The sequence below is a fragment of the Typopeltis vanoorti genome, chromosome 17, assembly GCF_054136105.1.
Source record: "Typopeltis vanoorti isolate ZY-2024b chromosome 17, IOZ_Tvanoo_1.0, whole genome shotgun sequence".
Classification (NCBI taxonomy): Eukaryota; Metazoa; Arthropoda; class Arachnida; order Uropygi; family Thelyphonidae; genus Typopeltis; species Typopeltis vanoorti.
The window spans coordinates 107155083-107176828 of NC_143565.1; the positions used below are offsets into that span (position 1 = coordinate 107155083).

The window sequence follows — 21746 nt, forward strand, 5'->3', positions numbered from 1 at the left end:
TGCTAGAGGACAAATCTAGTCAGCAGTATCTAGTTAGATGTAGCTTAAAATTTTCAGAGCCTCTAAAAAGGAATTTCTTATACAGAACTTGCTATATGGTTTGGCTTTTTATATATATATTCAGCAGTACTGTCACTCTGAATCTTCTCTTCAAGGATTATTAGGCATTTGCCTGTTCTGTCTTCACTGGTCTTTCCCCCTCCCTCCCTTTAGTCTATCCACTTCTTTTGGTGGCCAATATTTTTCTATCTAAATAGATGTTCTTCCCATTTCTCTCTATATTCCTTGATCTTTTCATTTACATTATAAACAGTTCTTTTTGGATGGCTCCATTTTTTATATGATTAGTGCATCCTTTTATTGCTCATCTCTGCAGCTTATATTTTACTTTCATCTTTCTCTTTCAATATTTCTGAACCCATATAATGGCCATTACTTTGTAAAATTTTAGTTGTTTCTTGTTATTTTTTTCTTCAGTGTCCTTTCTATTTCTATTTTTTTTACCTATATTTTTATCTTTTAGAAAAGTTATTATGTAGCCCAAATAAACTGTCATCTGTTCTATTATTTATTTTCTATAACTTTTTGATTTAACACGATCTTGACCTTCAAATGCCATGACTTGTTTTCTTCTGTGAGATTTTTAAATTATATTGTTTGCTTATTCTGTTTAATTGGTAAACTGATTTTTTTGTCATCTTCATTTTCTTATAATCCGATCATCTACATACAACATTGTATTGATGACAGTTCTTTTGGTTAACTTGGATACCTTGTTTTATTTTCCATATTTCAATAATCTGATCAAATATATGTCTGACACCTTGATTTATTTCATTCTCATCTGTTTATTACCTAACTATTTTTGTATCTTTATATAAACTTTATATAGCTTGTATCCAATGTAATGAATATTCTTGTTTTTTCATTATATTCCATAGTTTTTCCATGTGTATTTTATCAAAAGCTTCTTTTAATTTATAAAGGCCATATGAGCCTGAATTAAATTCTCATCTCATATTTCTGTCTTTTATTCAGGATTTTACTGTAAATTTTGTAACTTGTAAATAAACTTATTCCTCTGTAATTCCTTAGCAGTTATAAGTTATTAATTTGTTTGGAAATATGGCAGAGAATATTTACATAACAAAGCTCTTATTTATGCCATCTAATTCAGTTGATTTTCTATATTTTGATACCTTTATTGCTTCTTTTAGTTCTTCGAATTTTATTCGTTCTATATCAGTATTGATTTCTTCATTATTATTTTCCGTTATTGAATTTGGATCATACCATAAATTTGTATGATGTTCTATTCATTGTTTCTCTTATATTATGTTTGTTTGTGCTGTCTCTTTCTTTGTTTAATTTCCTTAATATTTTGTAGGTCGTCTTTTATTTTATTAATCTGTCCCAAAAATTTTGCGGTTTCTGTACTATAGATTTAGCTATTTCTTTTTTTAATTTTAATGGTATAGATGAAAACACAGACTGATAAGAAAATAACTATTGAAATCCTGCCATGGGCATGGATGTTTGTGATTGTCTTTGAAAGCACTAGTCGCCGATAGTTCTTTGGCACGAAACTCTTAGATCGTAGTTCTCGATCTTAGAATTTCTCATACTGGCTGAAAAACAATAAGGAATTTTTATCCCCTTAATTTAATTAACTTTGCCTAAAAAATTAAATAAAAAAATAGCCATTTGGCTTTTCAGCTTACAAAAAGCTTATTTGGCAATGGTAATTATAGTTATAGGATTTATAGGATAAAACCTAGTTTTTGCCACTAAAACTTTTCTTCTTATGGGTAAGAAATACATAAAAAATAAATGTAAAAGGCAGACATTACTAAAACTAGGGAGACAAAAACCATCTGGATCCTGATCAGTTGAATCCCAACATGAAAAGATCTGATAAGTGATTTACAAATGTCACACGGTTAACTCTTGACGTCCACAGATTATGTTGCAAGCAGTAGTTGTCTTTAATGTAAGTCATGGAGCTGGGGACAAGTAAAGATAAAGGTAACCAATTATGAATCTTGGACATTTTAAAAGTAGCAACATGGAATGTGAAGCATAACAAAGGAATCAGAATTAGTAAAACAACTAAAAATGCTAATATAGTCATAAAAAAAAATTAAACGGAACAAAAGATATAGATGATTGAGCTTCTAGTGGCATAGCCATTTTAACCAATAATAAATGGAAAAATAGAAATATGCAAGTACAATTTTGTAAATGATTAGATTACAGCAGTTAAAAACAAACAGAAGATACTTAAATATCAAATAAGTATATGCTCCTGAAGAAGGCAAGAAAGAAGTTCCAAGTAGTTTTATGAAGAACTAAAAAAATCAATTAAATTAATAACTGTTATATATTAATAACAGATCTCAATGTTGGAAATAATCCAGTTCCAGATTTCTTAAGAAAATATGGAGAAATACAAATGAAAAACATACGGTCAAGAACTATTACTTCTGTACTTTCAATAATTTTAAAATAACCAATTTTTTTTTTTTTTTTTTTCAAAAAATAACAAATAAATATACTTGGAACGGCAGAGGAACAAGATCTATAATTGATTACATCATCAGAAACTAGCTCCACATGAAAGATATGTACATGTTTACAGAGAAAGCGAAATTTCAAATTTAGAAGTCTAAAACAGAAATACTAGTAATGGAGAAAGTAAATAATAAAAAACAATTAGAACAAGCATTAAAATGCTATATCAATCACGATTAACAGATTATCTAAAAGAAGCCCAAATCAGTGAAGATATAGAAGAATGAAAAATTTTAATAAAGATCAGAGGCTGCTTTGTGGATGAAGTACTTGGAAAGAAAAATAAACTATTAAAATGAAAAACATTAAAAATCTGGAACAGATATAGAAAATGCAATAAAAAAGCAAATGCATACAAATTGCTCTTTCAAAGACATACAAAGGAAACAAGAATTATGCAAAAACAAAAGAAATGTGGGAAGGCTTACGTCATCGTACATGTCAATTAATTCTGACAGTATAGATGAGAACACAGACTGATAAGAAAATTACTTAGTGCTGATTTCACTAGTATTCTATCCAGCATCTTCAGAGCCCAGAAAAAGTTTGTCACAGTATGTGGGACAACCAATCGATATAACAATGGGATTAGTTTGAACAACTGTAACGTACAACACAAGTCCAAATTAGGCGCCATCTGTGTTGAGAGAAAAAAAAAGATAGAAAGCACATTAATTTGAAGATGACTGTCTCCCAAATCTTTGGAAAATTTATACATTTATTATTATATCACACCTCCAGGAAGTCCAAAGACTCATCGAGGGAGGGCATCAACTCTACAACTCTTCGTCCCACTACTCTACCAACCTTCATCATCTAACACCCACGCCATCTACCGCCACTATCCTTGATATTTTCTCATAATGTAAAAACACAGCTCCTAGGAGATGTAATACTGATGTAATACATTACATTGAGGTCTGGGTAGTGACCTCATGTAATGACAGTATTACATCTCCTAGAAGCTGTGTTTTTACATTATGAGAAAATATCAAGGATAGTGAGGGAGCTTGCTTCACCTTTGCTTCGAGTTGCCTTGGTGTTGTACTACCAGGTGGTCACTTACGCTTGGATTCGCTGATAGTTCTTTGGCATTGAAACTCTTAGATCGTAGTTCTCGATCTTAGTTTCTCATACTGGCTGAAAAACAATAAGGGATTTTTATCCCATTATTGTTTTTCTGCTTTTTGTAATTATATTTATTGGTCAAAAGTCTGTATTTAGCATTGAATACATTTTTAGCACTTAATATAGTTTGCTGCATATTATAAGCAGTAATTACAGCCTTGGGTGAATTCTGTTGAAGCTAGCTTATCTCAACTAATATAGCAAATGTCTAATTTCTAGTAGATTAATATAAAATAGCAATGTATAATTCTCAAATGGAATGTATGTAAAGTGGAAAGTGGAATCATCTTTATCCTGTCCTGTATTTCAGTTTTTTTTTATATATTAGGCATTTATACAGTGAATGGACACTTCTTGGGAAGGGGACTTTGTTTTATGGGGGATGTTTAAAGGATGAATATTTCAAATGTCCTATATAAAATATTTAGATATCTTCACATCGTCTGACTGCATAAATGATTCCACGTAGTCAACTCACTATAGCAGACACTTGTGTGTAAGTCAATGTGACAGATCACCAGAAAGCTGCTTGAAAGGAAATTCGCTACAGCAAGCTATCCATCAAGAAAGTTTGGTTTGATGTAGCAACAATTGGTATTTAATACTTGAGTTCATAGCTCAGCTTTGATATTTTTCATTACCTAATGATACAACATTAACCATTTTAGGTTGAAATGGTTTACTCTTAGCCTATTGCTTTCATTGTTCCTAGTAAATTTAAGTGAAATTGTTTTGGCTAGCTGAACAATTTGTTATGCAGTTGGTTAAATATTTAATATTAGCAGTTTTTCAAAGTTGTTTTCTTGAAACATAAACTCCAGGCATTTCGTTAAAAAGTTTGAATTGTGCTGATGTATCCTGATTTTGCTTATATACCTTATGTTAGTTTTTCTTCTTATTCAGCGTACTAAAATATTTGTTGGGCATTTGCCTGATGGATGCAAGTCATCAGATTTACAACAACTATTTGAAAAGTATGGCACGGTGAAAGAGTGCGATGTCATCAATAAGTATGGATTTGTTGTAAGTAACTTTGATCAGTAACTTCTAAATTCCTACATGATTTCCATATAATTATTTTAAGTATAACGTATTTTGCATGCTTATTTCTATCATAAACTAAAATCAATTGTATTAAATACATTTAAATTTTTGAAATATTTTAATGTTTAACGAGTGAATTTAAGGTAATTGTTTTTGAAGGATTTCATTTAGCTTTAAAGGGGAAGATATCAACTTATCATATCCATGCCTTGTACTTCAATTTCATTTTCAACATTTTTACTGTTCTATTAAATTTTGAGTAGAACATTAATAAATAATGGACCATCTTAACACTTAATCTTATCTCAACTATCTTTGCGCATCACTTACAACTGGTGACGCAACTTAAGCATATGTTACTGTTTTAAGGAACATTTATTTATTTTTTAACATTTAAGTAACATAAAAATTTGATCTCGACAAACATGTTAGGGAAGAATAACCTGGATTTATACCTGTTTCAATTTCAACAACTTAACTTGGATTTTTGTCTAGACGAATGGTTGCAGAAATTCTTTTAACCATTGGTAAATTCTATATTGGTAGATTTGAGTTAATTGTTTTTACATTACTTCTGAAACAGAAAAACTAGATTTTTATTTGAAAAATCATGCCTTTAGTGCCAATAGCTAATGGGCTAATTACCAAGCTGTACATCCTTACATGTGAGGTGACTAGTGGAGGGTACCTCTTGCTGATGGTATTGGCACTGTTTAATTTTCCCTCTTTCTATATCTTTTTCTTTCATATTCTTGTCCTATTTATCTTGAGCATTTTTCAATGTCTTCCAGACCACTGTTGAAAGCCTTGTTTGCACTGTAGTACAACCTATGAAATCCAGAAAGGGGTCCTCAGCTTTGTGGCCTATTTTAGGAAAAACGGGCATTCCTGGATGGTTCAATAGTTGGCTAGCAGCTTGCCTAAAAGGACATTGACACTTGGGTACCAAGGCTTTGCTGTGCTGCTGATATGGGGTGTTGCTGTTCTACTCTGGAGAGCATTCATTGCTTGCCAGACATTTGGGCATCCATGATGTGGCTGTGCTGTGGATGAACCTTTGAATTTTCAAAACAATTTATCCTCATGTTTATCAAGGATCTTCAAGTTCCAACCCAGTACAGAAACCATTTGGACATTGACAGAAAACAAGCAGTAAACATCTGCTATGAGAAAATACCATCTTGCTTAATTATTCATTTGACAGGTGACCATCTTCCTGTGAAAAATGCCACCCTTTTTCTAGAATTTGGAAGGTTCCAGATGTGATGTTTTTTCTGAACTCTGTTTATAAGGTATCCTTGTCAAAACAGCTTCTTGTAAACAGCAGTTTTTTTGTGTAATTGGGGAATAAATACTAATCACTGACCTACCCCACAACCTTGAACTTACTCATGGAGTAATATCTAAGTATCTCCTGGATGTTTCTGATGAGATTTGTTCTGAATTGAAGCAACAGACGGAGCGAGAGAGCGCCAATATGTATAGGAATTTGTCTAATTCTGATCAGGAATAGCATCCTTTCAGCATTTTTTGTTACTCACAAAATTTGCAGACTTCTAGTACATTTGGTACCATGGATGGGCTAAGGATTTTTCTATTTTTTATCAATTGTATACTTTTTTTTGTATTTTTAATTTATTTTTGCATACTGTGGCAACAATGCTTTAGAGACAAAACATGAACTTCTTTCAAATCACTTCAGGCCTTCAATAAGGGGACACTGGTCTCACACCAGGGAATAAAATATTAATCACCAATTTTATCCATATAAAATTGGTGTTAAAATAAAACTGACCTATCCCACAAAACCTTGAACTTTCTCTTGTGCCTAGGTAGCTGAAATGTTTTACTTGTTCTATATGTTCTTCATTCACAATTCAGTGATACTTTTAATGCTTCTGCATATTTTCATTGTCTGTCTTATTATTGCTTACTTTCATACCAAATCTATTATAACAGTTATTCAATTTAGTCAGGGAATCTTGTACTCGATTTATAAGTATAACATAATCCACACTAAGTAGAGCTGAGATCTCCAATTTTGATAGTAGGTTTAAAACCCCTTTCCTTCATGATGTGATCCATATAGATAATGAATAACAGAGGGGATAATGTACATCCTTATCTGACACCAGATTTAACATAAAACCATCTTCCTATACTTCAATTCTATCTGCTGACTGTGATTTGAATAGCTTTTCTCTTGGCACTTGTCATGCTTTTTTCAGATCTGCAAGACTACAATACAGATCTTTTGTTATATTCCCATGATTTCTCAATTATTTGTTGCAAAGTGAAAATCTGATCCCAAAAGCCTCTATTTGGCCTGAATCCAGCTTGTTCAATAAGTTTCCTTTCCACAATCCTCAATTGTTTCTTAAATATACTTGCATAAATCTTACCAGGAATACTCAGTAGGGAAATAAAACTTTTATTTCCCCTTTTGTATGTATATGTGTACTACTATGAGAGCTCTACTCCAATCAACTGGAATTCATCTGTGTGTGCAGGCCTTTTGAATTATGTAGTTCAGCCATTGCAAGACTTATAACTCATTTGAGCATTTCTGGTATAGAATATCATCTATTCTAGCTGCCTTTCTACATTTCAGGCCTTTAATGACTTTTTCTACTTCAAGTATGGATATATATTCCTGATTGCATGCCTGTTTGAGTGTTTTATCACTTTGCTGTCATTGATTATTTCATTTAGCAGTTTTTTGAAGTATATCAAGGATATCTTTTTCTCCAGTTTTTATGTCACCTTTATCATCTCTAATTCCTTTTACTGCAATCTTTACTCTATTTCTGAGGGTTTTTTGACAACCTCCAGAATATCTTGCCATCTACTGATATTTATTTTCTGTGTTCTTACCAAATTTGTTTATACCAAAACAAACCTAGTGGTAAACCTTATGCTGAGAAGGAAACATTAAAATGGCAAAAGGACCCTAAACATTTTTAGTTAAAAAGGTAGAACCAGTTAAAAAATGTGAGTAAAGATGTCTCTCATCACAAGAAAACAAAACCATTAAAATAACCAGTGCCCTGGATAGAGTTAAGTTTGTTGTGGATAATTTTCCCAAAGAAGGAATAGATGCAGACTATCTTTTCCTTCCAAGGAGAAAAAATCCAGAGCTATAGCAATCAAGAACTTGACCAATTGGAAACCAGATGGATCCACGAAAGCATTTTTACAATGATATTATGGATTTAGTCAAAAACGTATATCAAGATCCTCTTACAGAGGTATTACTTTTCTTATAGAGGTAGTCCCTTTTGGAAAAGAAATCTTGATACTTTGTTTAGATCATTATGCAAGAAGAATTTAATTCTAGCATGCACTAATGATTAAATCTCTGTATTACATTGGTTAGTTTTGCATTGTATATTGCCTTGTAGTTTCATTCAGTACAAAATCAAATTTCACTTATTTCAGCACATGAGTACACCTGAAGAAGCAGATGCAGCAATAAAAGCACTGAATAACTTTACGTTGATGGGATCCTCTATCAGTGTTGAGGTAAGACTAAATTGCATTAATATTTGATTAAGAGTTTCCAAATTTAAAAAAGCCTGTGGATGGTTCTTTATATTTATTGTAAGGTTTTCAAATTTATTGATCTAAATAAACTACACAGATTGTAAATGTCAAACACCATTTAAGGATAAACTAGCTGTAATCATTTTATCCAAATGAAATGGCTAGACATATGTTGTAAAAATTGCAATCCCATAGTTAGAAAGCTAAAGTGAAGTTCTGACATAATCTGTAGTTATGTAGTACTAGGGTATTGATAGCTAATATTTTGAGGTGACTTACATTTGAAATGATCCTTGGAATATCTGATGTGAACAATGGCACAATCCTATAAATCTTCCCATAACAGGTGTGCCCACCATGAATGATTACTAAAAACATCTTCATTTCACTGGAACTGGTTAAGGCATACAGAACCTGAAGTATATTGCATTCTAGTGATAGTTTTGTTTTTCATTCTGAATGGCTACTTGAATATGGACAAAAATTTCCTGTAATAGCATGGTAATGTAATAAATGAAATATTCTTGCTTCATTAAAATTTATTGCTTGTGTTGTGTACAGTACAGAATTGTGTTGGTCTTGCACTCGCATGTTTGTTCATACTACACAATGACTAATTGCAACAAGTCTAGTTGCCAACAGTGACCTAATTTGAACTAAAAATCTGTGGGACGAACAGTAGTAGAGAACTAAACATGCTAAGATTAATTTTTATGCCTGTTTTTGTTTAGGAGTACCCCTTTTTATGTCATTGGCTTTTTTACTCCATTTTTATTGCTGATGTTTTTCACACTGTTCATTGTCTAATGACAAAAAGGGGATACTCCTAAACAAAAATTGGCAAAAATAGTCTTTTTATTTATTGTAAGGTTTTCAAATTTATTGATCTAAATAAACTACACATAATTTTTATTTAGAGGAGTAACAAGGAAATTTTTCCAGAAATAAAACATTATTTCTGGAAAAATTTTAAGATTATTATTTTCATTAGATTAGATGATTGAGGAATGTTGAAAGGAGTAGTCAATATTACATTTATTACAGCAACAAAACCTGGTAACTACCAGGTGTAAAATGAATTTCATTGCCTAATGTGAGACAGATAAAAAGGAAGTCACAAGACAGGATGTTGTGATGTGCTACTATATTTACTAATTTTTGGATTGATGCACCAGAGAAGAAGAATGTAAGACCTGTTATTAGATACCTGAAATGGCTATGTAATATACTCGAGTAGTTGTTGACTCTCACTAGTTAACACCACTATACTAAACTTGCAAACCAATGCTTCATAGATTGAAGGGATAACTAAAATTTATCAACAAGGTGAATTATCTGCTAAAATAAACTGTTATAATATATTTTAGCAGATAAAAAATGAATGTTATAGTGAATCAACTGATTACACAAATGCCAGAAGACCTAAATTTTTCTAGCAGTGTTCCAGAACTATGGGTTGGGTAATATAAGTAACAAGTGATTCATATCGCACATTATTGATTTGGTGTGAATTTTCTAAAAAAATCTTTGAATTATAGACTAGTTTTTAACAAGAATAGTGCAATTGATTCACATTTTTATTATGAGGTAAATACCTCATTCCCTAAAATCTAAATTAATCCTATGCACAAGATTGTAATTACTATAGCATCATATTGTTTGTCTAGATTCTGATGCTGAAATTGCTGTTAGCTGGCTATAGAAATTTACAGCTAGGTAATGGTAGCAAACCTTAATTTCTAACACGTCCATCTAATATTTAACCAAAAGATGAATTTAATTAAATTCATCTTTTTTTGGGGCTCTTATTTGACATTAGGCTGTACTGTTTTTTTTTCCTAATGAATATTATCACCAGAATATCAAAAATACACAATTTGTTTATATCAAAATTTATCTATATATTTATACATATGGTATTTACATTATATAGCCATCAAAAAGTAAACTTCATCCTGAACCTGGAGCACCTGGAAGAGCAAAGGGAGGTCCTCTGAGGTGAGCACTTTTTTGTTTTTGTTCAACACAATATGCTGGTGTCAAATTTTGTATATAAATTATCAATTTACTGTAAAGCTTTCTGGATTGTTGCAGGTAAAGATGAATATAAGGAAGCGTGCTCATTATTTTGAGTGATATTTCATGATTAGATTAGTTTTTATTCTTAGCTGGTTTCTCTGGATTTTTTTGCTTCTAACACTTGTTTTATAGCTAGTCTTATTGCCAGGATAACATTTGAATCTTTATATAGCAAACAGTTTTAACACTGAAGCCACTCAAGTACTGACTAGAACTGAATTGGTATTGCTTTGTATTCTAATGTAATTCACTATATATTCCTGTTTTCCTAAAAGGTTACAGTGGATTTGTGCTGAAATATGCAATATGTAACCACTTTTGTTGATAATTATTCACTTATCTTTAGTTTTGCTGAAGATTGCTTAAGCTTATTTATATATTCTTATGATAGTCCTATGATTTCTGTATTTTGTCATAATATAAAATTCTGGCTTTGGGGGACATTGGTCTAAAATCTCCTATAAGAATATTTGTGAATGCCTAGAACATGGAATTTGTCTTCACTTTACTACAAATTAGGATTTGGTTATGAGCATGCATTCTTAATTATAGCAGTATTTCTGTATTTCAGAATATTCCAGTTTCTAATCCAGTTGCCTTTCTGTATGTAATTTAATGGATTTGTCTTCCTCATACTAAATCCTGATTGCATTCTTGATTTTTCATTTTCTCATTCAATTTTTTAAAGAAATTCCAATTTTCTAGAATCTTAAATTACTGATCTTGTTGCTCCTTCAATTTCAGATTTTATACATTTCCAACATCTTGCTGCATACCCTTTCAAACCTTCCCATTTTTTAAAAATTTTTTTTAAATAGCTATTTGTACATTACTTATTATGGTTAACTGTTAAGCATTCAGTTTAGAGCCAATGACTTATGGATTAGTTCATCTAGTTGTCCATTATGATTACCTTTTCCCTCTACTCCCAAGAATATCCATGAATAAATGATGCAAAATCTAGTGTATTTTGCAAAAAACTTGTCTTGATAGATGAATGAATTTTTTACAATTTATCTCAGTAGTGAATGAATCCAGAATTTGCTGAGTTATAGCAAAGGCAATTTTTAATTGTCACTGTACATCACTTTCAGTGTGAAATTTTTCTCATGAAATTGAACAGATGTTTAGGCCATCACGATGTTCCTTTTTTGGTTATTCTTAGACTTTGAATCATTGTTTATGTTTGGGGAAAAATGTCAGTTCACCTGACACGAATACCATAATATTTCCTAATAGATCATTTAAAAACTAATATCTGTATAACAGATTGATATAACTCCAGTCTATCACTAAGCAATCCATTCATAGTTGCTATGCTATACACAAACTTTGCATGTGGTCTTATGTAGGCTGTTGTGTTTCTCTAAATGAAGCAAGGAATTGCATTAATTATCAAACATCAAACAGTAGAAATCAGAGCTAGTGCAACCTCTCAAGCAATTGAGGCATTATTTGAAGGATGGTAGACCGGTAACCAGAAAAACTTATTTTGCATATATTCTTGAATTTTAGGTGAGGTATACCTGAACAGTGGTCCGGTAAGTATTTTAGACATCAATGCTTCAATGTGCATGGTTTGTAGAATTTCAATGTTCAATATATATTTACATCACCATTAAGTATAATTGGAAAATCTTTTTGCAGTTAGTCTCACTAATTATCATTAGCCTGCTAATGATACTTAGTGAGACTATTGAAGTGAATGAAACTAATTATAATAAATTTTTATTGCAACTCTTATATTGCAAATAGGTTCAAGATAGAACCAAAGGTGAATTTATTTCTATTATTTATTTCTATTAAATATTAGAATGGGACTTTCCCATTCTAATATTTGCCCATATCAGTCTACTTGATATTGTCTGCTGTTCAAGATTATCCTCATTTATTGTTGAATATTTCTCTCTTTATTATTACCAGAATATAAGACCTTTATAGACTTCAATATACACATTGGAGATGTTTCAAAGACTCCTCTGTTTGAGAATGACTGGAAGAGTTGAAATGTTAATTTTAACTGTGATGGTTTGTTAGGATAGAAAACTTTGCATTTCATGGGTGGATTCGAGATTTGAGGCAATACTTTTTTTAGTGAATAAAGCCAAATACAAAGAAATGTAAGAAGTCAAGCTATGTATAAAAAAAAAATTAGACTGGTAAGAAAATTAGGTGAAAAATGTGGTGGCTGTTGAATAATCTTAACACTGGGGGAAAAAATATTAGGAAACTGCTATAATAAACTTGATCAGTATAAGTAAGTTCCAAACAAACATCCATTATGAATGTTATATTAAATTCACTACAACCAATTTTCTACTGTTAACCTGTTGTTGCTAAGAATTTGCTGTAGTGAGTGACTATAAAAGGAATTGGATAATGTTGACATTTTCTTGTAAGTGAAATATTCGGAATATGATCAGAAATTTCACTTCTGTACTTGCTGTTTTGTATTAGCTTTTGTCAAATTGAGATTTCCACTTAACTATAAAGGAGAAAATTAATTTTTTTCATGAACCATACCATATTGACAAAGTGAGCTATAACTGCATGAGAGAAATATTGTAATGTTTGCTATAGTGACTTAAGAGAAAAAAAAAGTTTTTCTTCCATTTGATGAATGGAGTTGGATTTTTATGACACAAAATAAAGTGGGGATTGGTTACTTCTAATGACAGGGAGAGAACGGTGAGTTAGTTGGCATCCAGTTAAGGGGAGGAGAAAAAGTGATTGGCACAGCTGTTGATAATGTGATTTTCCTCATTGGATGATTGACACCTGGCATAAATTGCTACTGTTTTTAGACCTACAAATTGAACAAATGGCCGTACGGTTCCTTTAGTTATGAAGTTTTGTGGGTAAGACCTCATTTGTCGTTAGCATATTTGCAAAATCACTAGACAAACTGAAAAATGGCACTAAGATTGAAAATATCACTGCTTTCTGAATGGAGAACTTATTGAACACGTTAACATTTTATCTATTCACAATTTTAAGTAAAGATAGCAAATCTGAATAGAAAAATAGTTAGCAAAACTGGTGTTGCAGGGGATCATTTGAATAAATTTATATGAAGTAAGAGATTAACCAGAATAGTAACCCGGCAATATATACAAGTGTTCAAAACATCTTATGGATTAGGGTTGAGTTACAAGTAAAATGATTTGGTACAGATTGCATCAGAAACATTAAAAATGAAAGATCAAAGCTGCATAACTGAGAGGAGACCTCCACATAGCCTTTAAAGGAATGCAGAGAACCGATCAGACCTTCTCGTGGTGCACCCTGTTGGGTATCTACTTGCATGCTGAACGAACGAGGATGGGCTGGCAATTTGGGATTTATCCGACCAAATTGTATGGGTAAAGCAAAATAAAAAATGATGGTACAACATGACAAAATTTCATGCCAGCTGGGGCATCGCCTGGTTAAGCAAGGCCCCCATTGTTTTCACCAGGGTGAACAGCGAAAAGTCAGCTACTGGAACAAATCTGAAAGCACACCCTAACTCAACATCACCAAAGTTAAAGATCTGTACTATCATCATAAGCCTGAATGGCAAAGAAATAGAGCTAGCTGAAGAATTAGATAAGTACCAGATCAACATAATAGGGATGACTGAAACAAAAAAGACAAAAACTGGTGAGATCTTTCTGAGCAATAAATATCAAACGTTTTATTCAGGAAATGACAATCTAGGAAAAGAAGTAGCCATAGTTCAATATAAAATGAGAGTCTAATCTTCTTGAATGGCAAGCAGTCTCAAGTAGATGTGGGCAAATATGAGAATGGGGAACTGGACAATGAGACTTATTTGTGCGTATGGTTCCACTGAAGGTTCTACTAAGGTAGAAGTGGAGGAATTTTTTGACGCTTTAGAAAAAGCAACTGACACAATGAAAAATGAAAAGTTGGTCCTTGTTGGGAATCTGAATAGCAGAGTAGGAAATGATTGTCAGACATACAAAAATATTTTGAGAAAATTAGGAGAAAAGAGCAAAGCTAATAATAATGGCAAATACTTATTGGATTTCTGCTCAGGACTGGTTATTACTAACACCATGTGCCAACATAAGACTGTGCACAAATTCAAATGGAGAGAAGAGGCAGAGAATTAAGAAAAGTCTCATTGGCTATATTATTGTTGATAGTGATGTTTTGTCCCTGGTGCAGGACACGAGTGTACAGAGGATTTGAAATTGGAAGTGATCACTATTTAGTCTTGAGCAGGATAAAATTGAATTTCATATTGAAAAGAATAACATGTAAGAAAGTTTTAAAGCGAATAAAAGTTGAACAGCTCTCAGATATGAACTGTAGACTAACATACACAAAGATTATTGAAGAAACAATGAAACAGTTTGAGAACAGGAACCAAACCTTGGAGATTCAGTGGCAAGCCTTGAAGAAAACCCTAATTGATTCAGCCAGAGAGGCATGTGGTGAGGTCTGCAAGGATAGAAAAAACAGGACTCCATGGTGGACAGAGGAAGTTAAAGAGGCAGTGAAGGAATAGAAGAAATCATATTAAAAGCAAATAAGTCAGCTTTTGCTCTTAGAGAGTACAGAGACAAATGTAAGAAAGCAAAACACTGTGTAAAACTAGCTAAACAAAAGTCATGGGAGGGCTTTGACAAGAACATAGAAAATAAATATCAAGGTGGTAAAATATTCTGGAGGTTGTTGAAGAAGCTTAGAAATGGAGGAAAGAGTGCTGTAAAAGGACTTAGAGATGATAAAGGTCACATGAAAACAGGAGAAAAAGATATCCTTGAAATATATAGTAATTACTTTGAAAAATTCCTAATGAAACAAGCAGTGATAGCACAGTGGTTAAAAAAAAAAACACTCAACAGGCATACAGTCAGGAATACATATCCATACTTGAAGTAGAAAAAGCAATCAAAGGCTTGAAATGTGGAAAGGCAGCAGGAGTAGATGATATTCGACCAAAAATGCTGAAGTATGGTGGTATAAAAGTCTTGCAGTGGCTGCACTGCATATTTCAAAAGGTTGACAGAGGGACAAATTCCCGATGATTGGAGTAGAGCTCTAATAGTGCCCATATAAAAAGGGAAATGAAACAATGTGAGAATTACAGCGATATTTACCTGTTGAGTGTTCCTGGCAAGATCTATGCAAGTGTACTTGAGGAATGGTTGAGAAGAATTGTGGAAGAAAAGCTTGGTGAAGAACAAGCTGGATTTAGGCCAAATAGAGGTTGTGAAGATAAGATCTTTACTTTACGACAAATAGTCGAGAAAGCATGGCAATATAACAAAGATCTGTATTTAAGTTTTGTCGATTTGGAAAAGGCATATGACGAGGTACCAAGAGAGAAGCTATTCAATACGCTACAGTTATGTTGTCAGTGGGGCATTATATCAAGCAATACTTAGTCTGTATTTGAGTTGTAAGTTGGCAATTAGAATTGAAGTACAGGAAGATGGTTTAATGTTAAATCTAGTGTGAGACAAGGATGTATACATTATCCCCTCTGTTCATTATCTATATGGATCACATTATGAAGGAAAGTGATATTAAACATGATATCAGAATTGGAGATGTTAATGTCATCTCTTTGCTTTATGCAGACGATGTTATACTTCTGAATAAATTCGCTACAAGTTTGCAAGATTCCCTGACTGAATTGAATAACTGTTGTAATAGATATGAAGGTCAGCATTAAAAAGACAAAGACAATGAAAATAGGTAGAATTGTTGAAAATGTCAACTGTGTTGTGAACGGGGAACCTTTAAAACAAGTAAAACATTTCAGCTACTTAGGCACGATTTTATCTTAGGCACGATTTTCTCTCTTATTCCATATTGAATAAATTCATTTGGAATAAGAGAGAAATTAGTCAGAACCCTAAATTAGCTGTATATAAGACAGTGGTTCAAACCAGTTTTAACTTATGGATCTGAGAGCTGGGTCAGAAGTAAAACACTTGACCAAAGACTGGAGACCGCAGATATGAGAGTCCTGAGAAAGATTAGAGGCGTGAACAGATGGCATCAATGGCAGTACCATATTAAAAACAAGGATATTAGGAAAGAACTTGACATTGTCGACATCCAGGAGTGCATTAGCAGAGCTAACCTCAGGTGGTATGGTCACTTAAACAGAATGGGTGAGGAAAGATTACAAAAGAAGTGTTGTCTGCCAGGTTGGCAAGAAAACAACCCAGAGGAAAACCAAGATATAGGTGGATTGATACCGTACAATGTACCTTAGATGATAGAAATATAAGATTTGATAATGATAATACTGGAGTCTTGACAAGTAATAGACTGATTTGGAGGAAAATTGTAGATAGGAAGTTAGTAATGATGTAAAATTTTCATGTAGTACTATCATGTACACCTTGAGGGTACATGTCAGGAATTTGATGATGATGAGATCTGGAGAGAAAATGATCTTCAGATTTAGCATTCAAGAATCTGAGGAGAGCTAGTCTAAAAGCAGTATAATCAGCATAAACAGAATACAAGAGGAAAAGTTAGAAAAACGTGTTTAATGGCAAAAAAGGAACCAATAGATTACAAAGGTCTAGGTGAATTGATTCAGATAGAAGTGCATTAAGATCTGACAATCTTTGGAGTCCTATCAAATGACTGAATTGGAGGAAAATTGGTTAATGTAATCTGATCTAATTTTAAATGTTTGAGGGTACATCAAGAATTTGGAAATATTGCAGTTATTGTTGGTACTGAAATTTATAGGAAAACAAGTCTGGCAAGTAAATAAGTTGCAACTTCTTGGCACATATTGGCTTTAGTAAAAATCTGTGATCTACATCATTTTGCATGCATTTTCTTTCCTTTATAACTGCCTTCAATTATGTCAGAATACTTGAAGATAAGAAACAATTACCTTAATAGATTACTTTTAGTACATGACCTATATAGATGGATCCGTGCTTTTTAGACATTTGAATATCCCATCTGAGTTGAAATGTAATGTTACAAGTTCTGCACTGACCTATCTCCCAAATGCTTTTAGTGATCAGAATTTTTCTGGGTACCTTATCTTCCATTGGTTGAACAGCATAACCTTAAGTGTTTCAGGAAGAGGTTGAAGGAAATTGATTGGATACTTTGTTTTCTGGATTTTTAAAAAAATTATATCCAGTGTTTCATGTTATAAGTGGCAGTATTAAAATTACCTTAGTTTTAAGTTGAATATTACTGATTAATTCAACTTAAACATTAAGTAGAATAGGCAGCTGAGTTTTTATAAGATACCTGTACTTCTTTGTGGTACTTTAAGTAACATGCTTTAGTATTAATAGATTGAGATTTGATTTGTTTTAGTTTATTTGTGAAAGCGAGTGAATTCATTATAGTTTGCCATAATACTAATTTTTTTTACAAGCATTTGTTCTCATAGCAACATGTTGACATATCAAATGCCCAGGTTTAAAATGTCGATTAAATTAAAACATGGAAACAAAGCATAAATTACTGGTTCCATGTGGACTTTGATTTTACTTTCAGATTAGTATAAATGCTTTTGAGAATTCACTTTGATTAGAATGTTTATTTTCTCATTTTTAATTTGCTCACTTTTTATATTGAAGGGGAATGCCTCCAAGGAATGGATTTGCACCACCCCCACCGCCACCACCAATGGTGGGTAGAGGATTCAATGGAGGATTTAGCAATGGATTTCGTAGATTTGAACCACCATTTGGATCACCATCTGTTGATCCTTATTTTGATAGACCACTTCCATATGGTAGAGATCGTGTAAGACCCTATCCACCACCATACGAGCGTCGCAGTCCTTCAGTTCCACCTATGAGAGACGATCTCCCATTTGGTCGCAGACCCCTTCCTCCACCACCACCTCCAAACGCTGGTGACCATTATATACGCCCACCACTTCCACCATCAATGGGTGCTAGAGAAGATTTGTATGAGAGAAGACCCATGGGGGACAGAAATGATTACTTGTATTCTCGTCGATCACCACCTCCACCTCCACCTGGATCCATGACTCACAGGTATTTTTCTTCATAAAGCCACTGTTAAATTTTAATTTGATTGTCATTTATTTTTTTTTTCCTTTGCCACCATGGTCACCTCAATGGTTGGTAGGGGATTCGATGAATGATTATCAATGGTTTTTGTAGATTCGAACCATTTGGATTATCTGGTGGGGGAGAATAGACAACTTGTGAAACTTAAATTATATTTATTTTATTAAATTCGTTTTTTATCTAAGAATTTGATTTCAATACTGGAAGCTTTCTACAAAACTACTAAACCAGAGAAACTTAAAGATTATGGGATTATAAAAATCCTATATAACAGGGCTAAATTAATCTGTTCAGATAACAATGCCCTAACTACCGACTTAACCGTATCCTCAACATCTTAACCAGTTACTACAATCCCCAAAAAATCCAGAAAATATTAAAAGCAGTTACCCCCCCCCTCATAACAAGGATTACACTTGTTATATCTGAGGCACGTCTGAAAAGCTAACAAAAATCCTAAAAAAAAACTGACCTGACTGCTTGTTGCAAACCTTATAAGAAATTGACGTCCCTTATCTGTTTCACCAACAAAGACCAGCCACTTCACCTAGACCTACCTGGAGTATACCAGGTCCCTTGCAATTGTAAACTATTCTACGGCCGAACAGATAGGACAGCTAATATCAGGATATCCAAACCCAATGATTACATCAGATTTTGCCAATACAACCACTCGGGACTTGCTGACCATGCCCTATGTGCTGACAGAAAGCCACTTTACAACACTGCAGCAAATATAAATATGAAAAATTATTCCTAGAATCAGACTCAGCTCTGAAGAAAAAAAAAGAAAACTTCCTAACCCCAACAAATAAATTTGGATGCATGAGATTGCCCAAAATTTAGGAAGCATGTATCCTAAGAACAAAAGCCAAGACAACCCAATTTAACCTGCTAGGGGACAACGTTTGGACTCTAGGACCAACTTCAGTTGCCTTCTTCAGCCTCGTTTACTCGTTGTTAGTGCTTCATGCACATATCATAGTTATGTTCCCAGAAGATGGCAATGTAACATTGCTAAAATATAGGAAGGTATGGATTAAAGTTTTTTTAATTAATATTTTAGTATATGTGGTCATTTCCTGAAAAATTGAAAGTCGTGTGTAACCAACATAAATTATTTACAAGTTATCTTGTAGATAACATAACGTTATAGCTCAAGTTCTTGTATGTCTACACAAGAACATAGAAATTTATCTATTTATATGTTGTTAATGTTTTAACACAATGGTTTCAAAAGGTGATACCATCCTAGACTGACTTCATATTGAACATTGTTTTGATATGTTGTACTTAATTTATATGTTTCAAAAATACAACAAAGTAGAAAAAAGCTGATTAATAATTCAAAGCAGTTTCTCTAACCAGTTCAGAAATGGAAATTCGCAGCATTTTTGTATAAGATCGAATTGCATACACCCATGTCACTATGTTTGATTACAGAACTTTTTGTTTCATCAAATTCCTGACATTTACCCTCAAGGGGTATACAGGATATGATAATACTACATGAAAAATTTACATCATTACTAACTTCAATTTTCACTAACATCACTATCTACAATTTTCCTACAAGTCAATCTATTACTTATCAAGGCTCCAACATTATCAGATCTTATATTTCTATCTTCTAAGCCACTTATTACTGTATCAATCCACCTATATGTTGGTCTTCCCCTGGGTCTTATTCCTGCCAATCTGGCAGAGAACACTTGTTTTGCTAATCTTTCCTCTTCCATTCTGTTTAAGTGACATATCAGTTGAGATTCTCTGCTAACAGTGTTTTTTCTGCTAACAATTATTTTTGAATATTATACCTTAATTTGCCTGCTTAATATGGAGTATCTGACCCATGAGATAGATATTGATGTCCAACTATTGATGCTGAAAGTATTAAAATTAAGAAATAGTATTCAGTTTTGAAGAATAGACATTTGAGATGCTCTGCAGAACAGGGCTAATTGACTGGTCTGCAAGGCTTTTTCCAGAGAAATGAAGTGACTGTCTTTATACATGCCAAACCTGGTTTGATCAAAATTTGATGAAAAGCAATCAGTAGTAACATGGGATTTCAGCTTCTGAAGTATTGATCTGATTTGCTTGTGTATCTTTTTAGTTTAAGAAATGGTTTCTGAAAATTCTGGCTGGTTTGCTACATATTGCATTTAATTCAGACCATCCTAAAGTAGGACTAGGTAGTTTATTATCTTGAAGAGTACTATTTATTGCATATTTATTGATTTCTAGACAGTAATGTGAAGGTTTTCTAATGAAATAAATGGAAAGCATATAAAAGTAACCAATACTTTAAGGGTGACCTTTACTTTCCACTGGTTTCCTTGATCATTTCTCACTTAACTGAGACAATATGATATTTGATAATTTGAATTGGATAATACTGAGGTATACAGGTTAATTTATATCAATCAGAATGAGTATTTCTATGTGAATCATTTATGTAGATCATTGGTAAATAAGATATTGACTTGCAATCTTTGCATTTCTTCATACCATTGGCAGTCTAACTAGTTCAAATTTAAGTTCAAACTTTCTGTTGTTTGTATACTCATAGGGAACAAAGATACTCTTCGTATGGGTTTTGCTATAATGAATTCTCATTGATATTTTGGCTCTTGGTCAAAAATTCACTTTAAGTGTTGTAGTGATTTGTACTAATATTTATATACAGTAAAACCCCTTTTTTACACTTTTCAGGGGACTGATGGAAAAAAGTGTAAATAGCAGGAAATGTAAAAAAAGGCTAAAAATGACTTATTGCTAGTATGTGATTTTTATATAGTGCCTACATACTAGATTACAAAATTGAATAACTGAAAATAAATGAATTTACAATTGCAGGTATTCAAAAATCTGGCAACCTGAAGGGTGCCGGATTTCAGATGGTTATATATGCTGTATATTTTTAACAGAAAATGACTACGTGTACAGTCCTTTAAAGAAAATTAAACACTAAATGAAAAGCTTACAAAATTTTAATGTTCAACTAAATATAATGGTTCTACAGAATTTTAGTTCAACTGAATAAAATAGTTCCTCAGAATTTTAATTAATAAAATGTTGATGGTGGTGACAGCACATCTGTTGACTTGAAGTTAATGGCAGTGGATTATCAAGCGTGGACACCACTGCTGCTGCTTCCTGCTTCCTAGCTATTTTCTTGAATACATCGTGCAGTGTCTGCTGCTTCATATATTTGGGTCTTTCTCTAATAAGTTTATCTTGGAGCAAGTAAACATTAATGATTTCTTGTTCACTTACAAAATTTTCTTGCTCTAGTCCAGCCAGCAGTTCAGTTGTCAACGTAATTAATCTGTC

General features: G+C 32.7%; 1 protein-coding gene across 4 annotated transcripts in view; it reads left to right on the forward strand.

Annotated features, from left to right (window-relative positions):
- The window catches only part of LOC150097751 (RNA-binding protein 14-like), a 132183-nt gene that overhangs the window by 13306 nt on the left and 97131 nt on the right, over positions 1 to 21746 (forward strand). For all 4 annotated transcript variants that reach the window (XR_016549704.1, XM_090407581.1, XM_090407583.1 and 1 more), the window contains exons 3-6: positions 4603 to 4722; positions 8182 to 8265; positions 10220 to 10284; positions 17949 to 18374. Coding sequence is in view for 3 of the 4 variants with exons in the window: in XM_090407581.1 (XP_090263707.1) it covers positions 4603 to 4722; positions 8182 to 8265; positions 10220 to 10284; positions 17949 to 18374 (695 nt within the window). In the remaining variant the exon portion in view is untranslated. The remainder of the gene's footprint in view (positions 1 to 4602; positions 4723 to 8181; positions 8266 to 10219; positions 10285 to 17948; positions 18375 to 21746) is intronic.